The 16,242-nt window shown below is 34.9% G+C and overlaps 1 protein-coding gene across 1 annotated transcript in view; it reads left to right on the forward strand.

Annotated features, from left to right (window-relative positions):
* Positions 1-16,242, forward strand: part of VWDE (von Willebrand factor D and EGF domains) — a 103,580-nt gene that overhangs the window by 19,774 nt on the left and 67,564 nt on the right. The window contains exons 3-10 of the mRNA XM_063452412.1: positions 4,108-4,339; positions 5,890-5,958; positions 6,640-6,890; positions 9,270-9,359; positions 10,892-11,036; positions 11,741-11,955; positions 13,264-13,337; positions 13,516-13,789. Of these exons, the coding sequence (XP_063308482.1) occupies positions 4,108-4,339; positions 5,890-5,958; positions 6,640-6,890; positions 9,270-9,359; positions 10,892-11,036; positions 11,741-11,955; positions 13,264-13,337; positions 13,516-13,789 (1,350 nt within the window). The remainder of the gene's footprint in view (positions 1-4,107; positions 4,340-5,889; positions 5,959-6,639; positions 6,891-9,269; positions 9,360-10,891; positions 11,037-11,740; positions 11,956-13,263; positions 13,338-13,515; positions 13,790-16,242) is intronic.

The raw sequence follows: 16,242 nt of genomic DNA on the forward strand, positions 1-16,242 counted from the left end.
ATGTGCAAAGTTTTTCCATGCCTAATTGATGTAAACCTTTGTTCAACTCTGCATACCCTGACTATTGTGGCACGGTGTGCTATATGTGAATTTCCATGCACAAATAAAATAAAGAATTTAAAAAAAAAAAGTGTCGGAAACACTCTGATAAGATTTTTAGATAATTACTCTATTAAATCTTTTCGTCTTCCCTCCCTGTCACAGTCCATCCCTATATCTCTTTATTCCCCCTTTTGCTCACACCCCATATTTATTTTTCTTCTCCCCCACCTGGAACTACTTGCTGATGAATCTTCTATTCTGTCTCCCACTTTTTGTATCTCTTTATAATTTTTAATCTTATCTGTGTCTTACTTCTTTAAAGTCTGAATAAATAGAAAAAAATGATAAATGAATGAGGAAGGTTGTCCTATGAACACAGGTAAGTAAGGTACGTTTCATGTAGGAAGGAAATCCCAGTACCAAAATACCTTGGGCAGCTAGATCCAAAAAATACATTAAAAAATAAATTAAAATTGATTCCTTTATTCATTTACACATTATTGCTAACAGTAGCTTGTTTGTCCAGTTGTTTGAATTAAAAAGATGTACTACCCCTCTCAGAAGTCTCATTGAAAGTTGAATCAATCACGTTTCTTTTTTATGTCTTTTAGATCAGTAGCAGTAGCAATATTGGACTTAATGGCCTTGCTGTCTTTTTCCAACCTATTCACTTATAACTTACGCACATACAAGGGATTCTGCAGATCAAAGGCACAAACTATTAATTCATTTATATCAATGGATTAACTGATGGATTTAAATACAGTGAATCGTAATGCAATCCCTATTTAGGAATGTTTCAATGTACGATAAGGATGATTCCTGCAATAATTACATTTAACAAAGGGAGAGAACTGTGTATGTAAATAGAGAAATAAGCCTTTGATATCCGTTTTAACTCTGTTCTTTAGAGAGGTTCCCATGTACATTTGGCTCCATGCCAAGTAAAGGGCTGCCTCTTTTTTTCTTTCAATAGAGATCACTTCTGTACTAAGTTTTGGTATTCCATCTCTAAAGAAATATATTTTACCGAAGCTGTCAGAGAGAACATGGCATTTAAACATTGGAAGTCCATTTTTGGGTGATATTGTATTAGAAAAATAGCCCTTTTTACATGAGGATGAAGTACCTTCGTCCTATCAGCTGGAACCTTTATGATCTAATTGTTCCAGTTCCCAAGGTTAGGATGCAGAATGCTGTGTAGCAATATAGACCATGGGCTTGTAGTGCTTCAGTATCCCTTGAAGTCTAGGAAGTAATGTGTTAGTGATACTATTGTCACAAATAAAGAGACTAGTATGATTTTATAGGGTATATGACGTTCCCCCCGCACGCACACCTGGTTTCTCCTTAGCTTCTATCTCATTTTTATTATTCTCTTCCAATCCATGTCAGAACATAATTGCAAATATTACCTCACTTTTATCTCCAGTATCCAATTATTTCTCTCTACAATTTGTCTTCTTCTGTGTCTTTCTCCATAACCCTTCCCTTGTTCTTCCACTTTTCCCGCTTTGTTTTATTTCTATCCTTATGCCTCTCTCTTTTCCCTTGCACTCATGTTTTTTTCCCGATACCCTCAATATTTTGCCCCAATTCAGCTTCTTCCAACACGTGTCTCACTCTCTCCAAATCCTTCCTCATGTATCTCCCCCATTCTTTTTTCTCCCACTATGCTCCAGCGTGACTATACATCCATCTTTTTTTCACCAAGATCTTCTACAATCACTAACACCCCAACCCACCTCTTTCGCAGTGCTATCAGGTTATTATTTCCTCCCAAAACTAGATGGATGGATAATAGTAGATTATGCTGAAATTCTACTTATCATCTGAGTGGCAGTTGGGGACAGAACCTTGGTTGCCGGGAGAACCCTGTTTTCAAATAAATATCTAAATGGCACTCATGATCCTTTGCACTACAAAAAGCAGCTGTGGTTATGAATTACTGTGTGTCCCATAACTGAATATGTCAATAAACCTATGCATAAATTAGCAAACCTATTGACATCCATGCAAATTCTTCAGAACCTCATAGTTAGAACTCTATTTTGGATGAACAGAACTGCAGAAGATACAGTGGTAAAACCAGTTGAATAGAATCCTGTTGGTAGTCATGTAGAAAACCCAGGCAAATTAGTTTTGAATCCTAATAGCATTTAAATAAACAGTACCCTGTTTCATACTCAAAAAGTATCTACGCACAAAAGCAACAATAACACACAGTATGTCTTGTGACCCTGTCATTGTCTTATCTTTTACTGTTTATATAAGGTTAAAAGGCTGACATACTCAGTACCTTCCCCCATTTTCTTTCAGGAGATGTGGCTTTAATCTCACCCATCATTAATTAAACTTAGAATTCCCTTAAAAAAAAAAAAAACATTCTGGTGTGCTAATTTTAGCTTTTCTTTTCTGCCATCGGTTCTATTCTTCTTTTTCTCCCCACCCCCCCCCCCCTTTTTTTTTTTACCATATTTACTACTTGAAATTGTTTGTGATGTAATTCCTGATAGTTGTCTTTCATTGTCTAGAGTAGACTGTAAGCTCATGAGAAAAGGGCCCACTCTGGTTCTTAGTTCTTTTTATAATTTGTTCAGTTGTCTCCTGTTTTATACCTCTGTAGAAAAACTGTTAACCAGTATTACCGTTATATAAATGCTGATAATGATACTTTAAATAACCATTTACACATTTTTCTTTGTCACGACAATTTAGAATAGTTTTGATTTGATTCTGTGCTCATGCTCTATAAAAAAAAGCAAAATATAAAAATAAAAAATACACAATGAAATACTTACAGAGGGTGGCATTGAGAACACACTGATAGTCAATGCAGAATGTGTTGCTGTGTGTAAGCAAGCAGCTTCTGGTTTGTACCGATGAACAGTAAATATTGTTAATTTACTAAATAATAACTTAGATGAAATGCTCAGTATATTGTTATATTGTTTTCTAGGCATACACATTTCAGCATGCAATTTATACTTTTATACAAACAGATGTAGGCATTATTTAACTTTTTTTTGAAAGTATGTAAGGACATATTCCTTACAGTAATCCTCAAATAAATGTATCTACATTTCTCAACATTATTTACTAAACCTAACATAGATGCAAGTGTTATCACATAGATACAGAATCTTAATGAAATGTAAAAATAACCCGCCTGTCAGCTTTGTGACCAGCAATCAGATGTGCCCTCTTGGGGTAACACTACTAAAAGAGTCTTGAAGTAGATGGTGTTTTCAAGAAGACCACATAGGAGTATTGTTGGTAAGTTCTAGACAAACAGAGAATGGACAGTGTTTTTGAGCAAGTGACTACTAAAAAAGACTGGACATACCCCACTTGCAATACCTTGGGTTGTCTACTTTTGCAAATGGTATGCCATCATGGGGGTAATTCTCATTCCTGGGCTACCATACGGTCTCAAAGGTAACATTACTAGTCTGGTAAATTTCAATGTGAAAAAACTGAAAAGTGAAATGATGCCATATTTCACCCTGTAACTTTCCAAAACACTATACAACCTGTTTATGGTGTGTACTTTTTTACTCGTGAGACATTGCTGAATACAAATATGTGAATTTTATTGCAGTAAAAGCTAACAGTATTTTGAATTTACAGCTAAAATGTCAGGCGGAACTACAATTCTTTTTTTTAAATCTTAATTTCTCACAGATGTTTTTCATAATAAATTATGTTTCATATATGAATAGTTCATAAGAAATTAAAGCCCTGTTTCTCCTGAACAAAATGATATATAATAAGTGTGGGTGCACTTAATATGAAAGAGGTGACTTACGGTTGGACAGACATATAGCGCAAATTCCAGTTTTTGTTTACATTTTGTTTTGATCAGAACATGTACTATTGACTCTATCATAAAGGGGTTAAACAAATGTAAATATAAGTGAGCATTTATAAGTGAGAAGTTAAATTGTAGAAAATACATATTTTATTAACTTTATGTGGTTTTAAGCAAAGGCGAAAAAAGTATCATTAGCCAAATATAAGGACTAGTGAAGTGAAATGTAACTGTTTTTATTTTCTTTGTCATAGATGAATCACTGTGGAACACAAGCTCCAGTTTGGTTGTCCTTAAGAGATTCGGAATCTCTTCCTCCACCTGGGGAGATAAGACATCTCACAGCTTGTGCCACATGGCAATTTTTCTTCAGCAGTACAAAGGATTGTTGCCTGTTTCGCATTCCTGTCACAGTCCGAAATTGTGGAGATTTCTTTGTTTATCTATTGCAACCTACCCAAGGATGCATGGGTTATTGTGCAGAAGGTAAAGATCTATTTTTATGTGTCAGTTTTTTTTGTTTTGTTTTTATTTTACCACTGAAAGTGAATCCGCTGAATCCATTAAATCCTTTTACATTTGTTGCTATGCATGTGTTTGCACAAAGAAAATTGAACAAAGTAAAGCTATATCTAAGCAATTTACACTGAAATTTTCTATTTATAAATTATTTAAACATTTCGCGCATGCTGTTATGCTCACATGACACTTGTGTTATGCTCACATGACACTTATGTTATGCTCACATGACAATTGTGTTATGCTTACATTAATCAATATTGATCATTTTAATGTCAAGTCAACTGTGTTGTCTATCTGGAAAACCTGTGACACTCTCATGCACAGACATAAGGCATTTAAGAAAAAACACAATTGTTATGTAAGCATAACACAATTGTCATGTGAGCATAACACAAGTGTCATGTGAGCATAACAGCATGCGCGAAATGAAGCCAATTCAGAGTCACAACATCAACCAATCACATAGAATCTATATGTACTGACCCTAGAGCTCCCACCCAAGCCATGCTGTGAATCTTATTAGAACTTTTATGGAGCAGAAGTAGTCAGAGCAATCAGTACAACAAAACTAAAAATGCATGCTTCTAATCCGCTAAATGGATTATAATCTAAAAAGAATTAAGATTTTATTCACCCCAACCCTAAAATTAGGATGTGCATCCATCCATCCACATACATAACCACCAAAATTGCCTGAATTATTTGCCACAAGCATTTACTAATGACGGTAGAAACATCTAACAATGGCTTAAATCTGTGAATCTCCCAATTTATAACGCCATTGAATAGGAATCTGAGAACTGTACAGATTATTTAAAAAAAAAGTGAAGTTGTTGCATTTGTGGGTCCAGGTTTAGATGTAGCATGCCATGTGACTTGCCTTGCAGTCCCACATGAAGTACCATTTTAAAAATAGGAAGACTGTGACTGTAAGGGAATACAAATGGTTAACAGCAGTGATGCACAAATTGCATTGATTGGGGCTAAAAAAAAAAAAAAAAAAAAAAGGAAGAATTTTTGTGTCATTATGCCACCAAATTGTTCTGCCGATATACAAAAGTATACATGTATAATTTCATGTAGTTTACTCTAAATTCTGATCCTATCAGAAAACATAAATCCAATCATAACTGTAACTGTGTTTTTCCATCTGTTTCAAAGAGTCTGACCAATCTTCTTTGACCCTTTTAACCTCTCACACTGGTGTTATATATTATGCCATAATCTTAACATTCTAAAAACTGAAGTTCATTAAAATTCCGCAAGGTCAACCTTGGTCAGATATTTCTTAGGTCAAGTGTCTTTATACTATTTATAAAACAAATAAAAGAATTACACTTTTTGACAATGTATTGTTTGTTAATGTAACTTCAACCACATGAACTTCGTATATGAAACTTGTCGTATACTTTCTTAAACAGATTTCTTCACTAGACATTCCTGGGTGTCAATGACTGGAAGTTTGTTGATATTTTTTATAGCATGGACATTCAATTTTGCTGTTTTTGTTATAGTTGTTTCCAGTACCACTGCTCGGTCAAAATGTGGTCCAGAGGAAACTGATATTAATGGAGTGTGCATAAGTAAGTGTTAAAGATCTTATATCTTATATTATATCTGAATACAAGTGTTACTCTAAAAAGCATGTTTCTTACGCAAATTGCATGTTTAATAAGCAATGTTGCCTTAGTGTTAATAAGTTTGTTAAAGCTATAATTCATTGGATATTTATATCATTGCTTGATTTGGTGCTGTTAAAATCTCTAAAATAAGAGTATAACAAAATGAAAAAAAATTAAGGATTGATTCACTAACTGTACTAATATTACAAAGCATTACTTTTACCATACCCCCACAGACCATTGGTATCCCTAGAACACATTTGTGTGGGTGAAAACCATGCAGACCCTACCATGGCAATCATCGTCATAACCCAACTCTGCCCTACCTTTAAGAAGAGCACTGTTTTTACATATGTTATAGTTTGACATTTATTTTACTTATCGTCTCTCATCATACTGATAATGTCTGCAAATCAGCATGTTTGTATATAACATGCCACGCACAGTACTGCAGATAATGAAAATTAGATACACATTATGTCCATAAAAAGTAAAAAGTATACAAATTACTATGATAACATTTTATTGTACAATGTTTCTAGTATGCACAATATTGGGGATACATTAGCTTTTATGGTTACAGATGGAAGTTCTGATGAAAAAAAAATAGTTATTTATTTGTGTTGTTTTTTTTAATTTCAGATAAATTAAACACAGATACGTTATTACCAGAGCCACCAGGAAACCTGGAAATTGTGTCTGAGATGGATGGAACCAGTGTTAACCTGAAGTGTTCCTTTGATGCTCCTGCTACAAACCTCTCATTGGGATATGTAATTAAATGGTCTAGATTTTCATCTAAAGGAGACAAGCTGGAACTGAGACAGGAAGCATTAGTTCAGACATATTCTTTGATAGAATTAGATGGAATTAATGTGAGACTGGGAGACCGGGTAAGCCATGCAACTATATTTTGTAAGATCTCAAAATGTGCACTGTATAATTCAGATTTCAAACTTTTTTTATCGTAAAAAGTAAATTTGAGATTATGCATGATGACAGTTTTTAGGATACACACCCTTCAGTGAGGTCATGCTACACAGCATTTTCTTGATATATTATAATAGATTGGATTTTAACTTACAATTGCATTGTCATTTAGTTATTAATCTTTGGAGAAATAAGTTAATCTGGAAGACAACACAACAGCTGAATGCTAGTTCAGCCTTTGATGAGAATGCCTCTAAAGCTTGCCACATTTGTGTTTCTTTCCAGGACAGGGGTGGCCAAAAATCACATCACAGAATGTCTATGATGCATTTCCATTGAAATACAAATGAACATCTGGTTATGTTGAATTGTTGCTCACAGATTCCTAAATATTATGAGTCAGGTTATGTAATTGTAAGTTGACTGTTATTAACAACAGTTGCGTGTGTTCATAATACATCAATGTGCCATTAGACTTGGAGATTTATTTTCGTAAGAATCTTGATTCATCTGAATTTTGAGAGATCAGCAAATCAGCCAAAAATCTATACACCAAGCATACATATGACCTAATCAAGACTCAACTGAAATGGCCAATGGACTAGCAGCAGCATGAGAATAGTTAAAAACTGTCTCTAGGGGTCACTATGACCCCTACATTAGTACAAGGAAGTTTTATTATCTCCCCCGAGCCCCCACTCACCATGCTGCAAGTGGTGGCATGTCTGCTAACCAGCAAGCAGACAGTGACTGCTCGGTGTATTAAAAGACTAGCAGCTATGCAGCTATTGCTACCCAGTCACAATTAATTAAGGCACTGAGTGTTTTCTTCTGTTTAAAGAACTGGAGTTGGACAGAATACTGTCCACAGCTCTGTATCCCCATAGTGGAGCTATCAATTAGGAAACATAGTGTCCCCAGAGTCACCATGGGGCTCTATTAAATAGGGTGGGAAATTCAGGGTTATTGACTAAACACGAATGTTGGCTATTTATAGATTGGCTATTTATAGATTTACTAATACGAAATGCAGTCAGAATTCAAATGTCATGTCGGGGCATATGGACGTAAAAACGTACAATATGATATACAGTTGCAAGAAAAAGTATGTGAACCCTTTGGAATGATATGGATTTCTGCACAAATTGGTCATAAAATGTGATCTGGTCATCATCTAAGTCACAACAATAGACAATCACAGTCTGCTTAAACTAATAACACACAAAGAATGAAATGTTGCCATGTTTTTATTGAACACAACATGTAAACATTCACAGTGCAGGTGGAAAAAGTATGTGAACCCTCGGATTTAATAACTGGTTGAACCTCCTTTGGCAGCAATAACTTCAACCAAACGTTTCCTGTAGTTGCAGATCAGACGTGCACAACGGTCAGGAGTAATTCTTGACCATTCCTCTTTACAGAACTGTTTCAGTTCAGCAATATTCTTGGGATGTCTGGTGTGAATCGCTTTCTTGAGGTCATGCCACAGCATCTCAATCGGGTTGAGGTCAGGACTCTGACTGGGCCACTTCAGAAGGCGTATTTTCTTCTGTCTAAGCCATTCCCCAAGCTACCCCAATTAAAAAAAAAAAAAAAAAAAGAAAACATGCCAACTCCCCACCTTAATGAAAGTGGGGGAGAGGGCTGTTAAAAATGAAATCAGCAAAGGCAAACTAAGCCAGAGCATGACCGAACTTTGTCTCTCTGGAAATGTTTTTTAATTTAGGAAAAAGTGGTTGGGATGAGCTGAATTGTCTGTCTGTACACAGGTCTACAAGTCATTGGTGTCACTGCCTATGTTCAGTTGATGGGAGAATGTTTCACATCATTTGACAAAATACCCAAATATTTTCTCAAACTTAATTTTCGGCAACCATATTCATTCAGAAATATATTGCAGATCTTCCTCTGACAGACCACAAGTCAGTTATGATAACAACAACTGCAGTCCATGTATTTGCTGGAAAGGTTGACAAGAGAACTACCTATAGAAGAATTCTATCTTAATAAATCCACAGCAAACACGGCAATATCGTACGCAGAACTGTGTATGATGAGCAGGTGGGAAGGGATATTATTTAATAGAAATCTTTGATTTTCCAAGTCTTTTAAAACGAAACAGCAAACTAACTTGAAATTCTGCCAGCACATTATTTTACAATTTAATTGTTAGCTGTTCAGTACGTTTTATGACAGATCCACTTAACACATTTCTGAGTAGCAAGTACATTCTCCTGGCAATATGCTATGCTTTTCCAGGTAAGACTAGGGTATAATGAATGTATAATGCCCTAAAAGAATGCCTATGAATATGCATGTACATTTATTTTATCGAACAGATATTCTGTCAAGTTTCCAGCTTTTTCCTCGAGCAACCAGATGTTCACAGCCGTACATTAGAAAGCAAGGAATTTTTCGCTGGCATTAAGGTACATTGTTGAATAAACTTTTACAGCCTATTATTACTAAACGACACGTTTTTGAATACAGCCTTTGTACTTGAGTTATGACCTAGTTAAAGATGCATTCCTTTTGCATGGAGAATTGCCAAGATATACAGTGCGCAGCCACTACAGCGCTGTAACAGTGGTCCCTGCAAATGCAGGTTTAAGGGTTTTAGTCACTAACTTGGAAATTGTGATGAATTCACAAACAAGGAGATACATTTGACACCAATTTATTTTTTATATCGGAATTTCAAAATTCAGGGAAAAATAGCTAAACCAAGATTGCACAACTCGATTTCAGCTATCTTCATTTTGGTGTTTAGTAAATAATCCCTTAAATTATAAAAAATAAACCAAGATAGCAAATTAGATTGTATTTTCCAGCTTGCCTGTGAGTGCCTTAAAGGACCACTATAGTGCAAACATACTCGTTTTCCTGGCACTATAGTGGCCTCAGGGTGCCCCCACCCTCAGGGACCCCCTCCCGCCGGGCTGGATGGTGAGGAAGGGGTTAAAACTTACCTTTATTCCAGCGCCGGGCGGGGAGCTCTCCTCCTCCTCTCCGCCTCCGATCCTCCCTTTCGGCTGAATGCACATGCGCGGCAAGAGCTGCGCGCGCATTCAGCCGGTCTCATAGGAAAGCATTTACAATGCTTTCCTATGGACGCTTGCGTGCTCTCACTGTGATTTTCACAGTGAGAATCACGCAAGCACCTCTAGCGGCTGTCAGTGAGACAGCCACTAGAGGATTTGGAGGCTGGATTAACCCTATTATAAACATAGCAGTTTCTCTGAAACTGCTATGTTTATAAAAAAAAAGGTTAATCCTAGAGGGACCTGGCACCCAGACCACTTCATTAAGCTGAAGTGGTCTGGGTGCCTAGAGTGGTCCTTTAAGGTTTCAGTTTAGTTGCCAGTTCAACACAATTCTGCCCATTAGAGTGAAAGAATAAGGAGCAGTAAGATTAAAACCTATATTTATATATTATATGTTAAACAAATATAATATATAATATAATTTGTATTACTACTCCTCCTTTTTCCCTACATTTGTTGCTTTTTCCCACTTGATCTGTGAACTAAATGGCAGTGTACTGCAAAATACTGTAAATACATATATATATATTACGTATATATTTTTCAGTACACGGATTGGCCCATTTTCACACTCTTTTGGTCTATCTGGTTTGTTTTCCCAGATCTTTTTTTCATTAATGAAATTGAGATGAGAAATTTGAACTGTGATATAGTCTAAATTTGGTCATCCCCACAGTGGTTCGGCTGAAACATTTTTGTTGTTGTTGTTGTGCACAATCTATTAATAATACACTAAAATGATTATTTATTGAAATTGAGAGTGTTTGAGAAGAAAATGTGACTTGCCTAGCCATGATTTAGACCCACTGGAACAGATCTCCCAAGAGTCTAGAATAATAAGCTTACTGCAGGTTAGCTATTTTACAATATATATGTTGATAAATTATCATGAGATATTGCATGTCTTTTTACCCTAGCTCAATCCTGAAGCTCTCACCATATTAGAAGATGGAAGAGGCTACCGTTTGACAGTAGAGAGCACAGTGCCAGTCTCCTGCACAGATGCCAGTGAACTGCAGAATGACTGTAAAATCACACTGAAGTTCCACGCTATCAGTGATGGTATGAGATTCTGATCCATTTTCTTGCATTCAGGAATGTAATGTATTTAGTAGTTTATTAAAACTCACATATCTGACAGTGTTTTTGGAATGCGCTATCATTTCCTAAATTACCTCATATGGTTTTTTGTTTGTTTGTAATTCTTAATGATAGCATTGAAAAGGCTAAAATTTATATTCAAGGGGTTTTTCACTAAAATTTGAATGGCCCCTTATCGAATTGGACAAAACCATTCGGCTGCATACATGGGCATTCCAACTGCAGTGTCCAGATTTTGCCCGAATGGACCTGATTTTGATCTAAATTTTAGCAGGACCAAACATAGCTGGACAGCTATAATCTGAGCCCGAATGCTTAAATTCTGGACTTTAAAAAATCAGAACTATTTGACCACTGACAGCAATAACTGTTGCAATATAAGGAACCTTGTGTGCCACCTATATAAGCATTCTGATTTATTTACTTTTGATATTTTACATGGTATGGTATTCTATTATATTTGGTCTATTAGTGATAGGAAACTATCTGTGGTTCATTTCATGCTGGCAAAGCTTCATGGGAGATAGGCAGAGCATCATGGGAGATAATGTCCCCCAGTAAAAGGAGTGGGAAAGCGTGTCTACCCCTCGTGTATACATGACATCAGTTATCTCGAACATATGAACTAGAGTAAACACATCATGTTTATATTTTCTTTTCAACAGCTGAAGAAAAACATGACTCAGATTTGGCATTCTCCTCTTGTCAAGTGGATCTTCGGCATTCCCCCTGCCAAAATGGAAAATGCAGCCAAGCTGTGCTTTACTACACTGCTGTCATGGATTTCGAAGCTGATGGAGATAAATTTACCAGCATTTCGGTCGATCCAATAGTTAGCACAAACTTTCTATGGAATGGTTACTCTCCACAATCTGTACAGGTGAATCAGTTAGTATCATAAATGTAATACATACATGTATTTCATCCCCAGAGCAAGAGAAATGCAGAACAAAAATCATTGGAAACTATTTTTTGAGATCCGGCTTTTAGTACATATGTTTGTATACATAACTTAGTAACCATTTGTTTACCTTATTTACACGGAGAGCTCTCACAATCTTCAGCATGTCAAAGATCCAAATGTGAATTAGTCATCCTATTATTTAATTGTTCTGCATTTCTGCTAGTCATCTTTATATAGTGAATGTAAAAACTGAGATTTATTAGTTTTTTACTCACAATTCTCAATTGCATTGCCGTGTAACTTGTCAAGATAATTTGTGGTAAAACACAAAAGTGGTTTGTCCAATATTATTTTTGGGGATATTTTAGAACGGGGATAGGCAACCTGTGACACTCCAGAAGACTACATTTCCCCTGATGATTTGTTGACTACATGACTGCAAGAGCATTATGGGAGTTGTAGTCCACAATATCTGGAGTGCCAAATGTTGCCTACCTCTGTTCTAGAGTTTTCCCAGGGCTTTAGCTAATTGATGTCCCTATTCCTATGTACTTTTTGTACAAACTGGTATTTTGTGTTTGTATTTTAATGTCTGATTCTTCACTCTCAGTGCCTCTTTTCATTCTGATATTTCTTTTCCTTCTGTTCTTTATTTTATTTTTTTCAGTTTTCTTAACCATCGTGACAATTTGACTTTCTCCAATCCCTCGTGTGGCCTCTTCTGTCCTTATGTGGTTCTAGTTATATTGTGGATTTTTCTGTCCACCACATGACTCCTACTGCCCCTATGGTTGGTTTTCCCTTGTCCCTTGTCACGTTCTTCTTGTGGTGAATTCCTGCTTCTGTCTTTATGCCTTAATGCCATATCGAACAGGGTATCCCAACAAAAGGAAAAATTAAGGACCTCTTGCAATGCCAAGATTGCTTGCTTCCTGAATCCCTCTGCCTATATTGACAATTCTTGTTATCTCAAATAATTAAACAAAAAATGAATTGGCCTAGTAGAAATTCAGAGCTGTATTCAGATTTGGTGAAATATTAGAGTATTCAAAATAAAAGTAGAAAAATAGAATTCAAAACTAAAATGAAAAACAAACATGACCAATTATTAGTAAATTCTATTATTACATTTTTGTTTTTGTAGACACATTGAATTAATTAAGAGGCAATGAGCATAGTATTTTGTACTAATATCTTATTTATTGTTCAATACGTGTAATTGATATGATTGACAATTTGAGTAATAATTAAGATTTTATGTATTTTGAGTTATTTTTTGCTTAGATTACAGTGAAGGATATCCCTGCTGCCTACTGCTATTCCTTTACTGATCCTCATCTAATCACATTTGATGGAAGGTAATATTTCAAATATACATTTATATTACGTATTGTTTATTGCATTTGAGCATTAGGTAGTGGTATTGTGATGTGCTTGTCTGGCTAATCTCACACATGCTGCTCTATGCCAATATAGATATCTTGTAAAGAAAATAATTAGATATTTTTTCCCAATTTTAATCTTGTGCTTCTGCAGAGTCTATGACAATTTCAACACGGGGACCTTTGTCCTGTACAAGAGTATGTCTCGTGATTTTGAGGTACATGTCCGGCAGTGGGACTGTGGAAGCATACACCAACCTGCCTCTTGTAACTGTGGCTTTGTTGCCAAAGAAGGAGATGACATCATTACATTTGATATGTGTAGTGGACAACTCCACGAATCCCAACCTCATCTGTCAGTAAAAACCCAGGATTCAACAACCACCAATTTTAGAATCATTGAACATTATCTGGGGAGAAAGATCACTGTATGTATTTATCATATTTGATTTGTTATAGAAACCATCAATTAATGAATATAGATGGAATATTAATGTTATGAGTATTATCTACATCAGAGCCAGGACAAGGACTCTGACAAATGTGAGGAGAACCATATTATTATTTATTTATTTTAAACTCATTACAAACTTCTGGTGCTCTTATTGTAATTGTATATATATATATATATATATATATATATATATATATATATATATATATATATATATATATATATATATACATATATATATGTATATACATATATATATATGTATATATATATATATATATATATATATATATATATATATATATATATATATATATATATATTACAACATAAAGGGACAATAATCTAATTGATGTTGTGCTATGCACAACTAAAATATTGATGGAATAAATCATGAAATTCAAATGTTCATATTTTTATTATTTTAAGGACTATAACCTTTCCATTTTTTTTTAAATATAAGATATTTCCACTTTTCAGGCCACACATGTATATTTTCAGAAATAGAGAAAATAAATAAAAAATACTTACTTATAGTATATATACATGTATGCAGTGATAAATACCCAATGCGTAGACATCATCATTTATAAGCACACATGCATGGACAGAAATAGTACATATATACTAGGTTTAGGTAGGTTACTGTTCATTAACCCTAATTAAATGAAGCAGGAGTATAATTCTACAGTGCCACCAGCTGGTAATTCTTAGAATGACATCAGATCTGATGTCAATAGTTTATGATAAACATAGATTTAATTATATTCTTTGTCCTATGCCAAGGTTTACATCATTTATACTCAGAGATTTAAAACCATGCAGCTTATAATATCACCAATATATTAATAGAACAGTAAAGAAATATGTTATACTTTGATACAGAATTCAGCACAGATCCAATCAGGACTGTCCATTTTTACACATAATAGATCATATATTTATTTCACCCATAGTTGCAATTTATAGAGGCTGGAATAATTTCATGGCTTTCTAAAATAGATTAAAAAAAAAAACAGGAGTCATTCAACACATTGTTGAAATTGATAGAACCTGACATCATTTTACACACTATTACAGTCAATAGAATTTGTCAGTACTCAACACGTTGTTTCAGTGGCTTTAAATGTACCGTAATTCCATACATTTCTGCAGTTGAGCCATTTATTGGTTCGGTAGGATTAAAACATTCTAGTTGTGCATAGTATTGGTTGAAAATTTAGAAAAAAATATATATACATATTTGCATTTGTTATAATGTGTATCTGGCTTTTTAAGTCATGGACACACTACAAATAAAGATGTAAAAAAGAAATGGGTGTAAAAATCTGTTTTCCAAAAAAATTGTCTGACTTGGATATTTAATTCAGTAGTCGCCCAAGTGCAACCTGGTTTATATACCACTGCCAAGGCTAAATAGACCTCAGAAACAATGTGTACGCTATTAAAAAGGAAGACTTTCATATAATAAAGCTCAGCAGTAACCACAAGTGATTTATTACCAGTGTACAGTGCTGGAGGGGCCTGCAGCTCCCTGTAATGTAACGCATGACTTCCACCTATTAAGGGGTTAATTTAATAGCCTGTGGGAAAGTATTAATCCAACTGCCAAAAAACAGATGTGTTCAGCATGTCACCGTGGAGAGCCTTCCTGGAAGCTTCTCAAGAGGGCCCATGGTTACATGAAATAAGCAAATATATGTTTCAGCAAATGCACATTTGTCACATCGTAACAAATAAGGGGTATTTCGAAATGTGGCTTTTAATCTTTTATTGTGTCACATCCAACCAATTGTCTGCCATTAATCACTAAACCAGCTCTTATTGCAAGTACCGTCCTATGCTTTAATGTAAAATAAACCATCTGTGTGTAAAATAAGGTAAACAAATGACAAACCATTGTTTGTTGTGAATAAATACGATATTTTTTTCCCAGCTAAACAAAATTAATTCAGGATAAACTCTGCTTTGCAATTTAGACTTATATTGTGGTTATAGTTGCAGTTCTGTGGAGAATTTTTTTTCATTTTATATAGTAAATACTTTGGTGCACAGTATATCTATCATCATTACCTATGGTATCAGGAGAACTTTAATTGTGCTGTAGAGTGTTCTAAGTAGCGTTAAGTTACTTATTTGTCGATCTATTGGTCATATATTTGCATCTCGATTTCAGTCAGTCTAGCTTAAGGTAGAAGTCATTTTACATGAGTGCTGCACCACATTTACTCTATAAAAGAGAAAAATCAATTACCGAGATTATGTTCCTGTGATGGCTAACGTTTTCATTGCAGATGATTCTGATGTTACATTTCCCAGAATGCATTGTGGAAATGTACACAGCAAACGTGCCATACTAAGTTTGGTCATCAGTGTTCTTTTAGGTCAACAACATGAAGTTGTGAGTTTTTAAGATCAGTGATGTGA

The sequence above is a fragment of the Pelobates fuscus genome, chromosome 4 (assembly GCF_036172605.1).
Source record: "Pelobates fuscus isolate aPelFus1 chromosome 4, aPelFus1.pri, whole genome shotgun sequence".
NCBI lineage: Eukaryota > Metazoa > Chordata > Amphibia > Anura > Pelobatidae > Pelobates > Pelobates fuscus.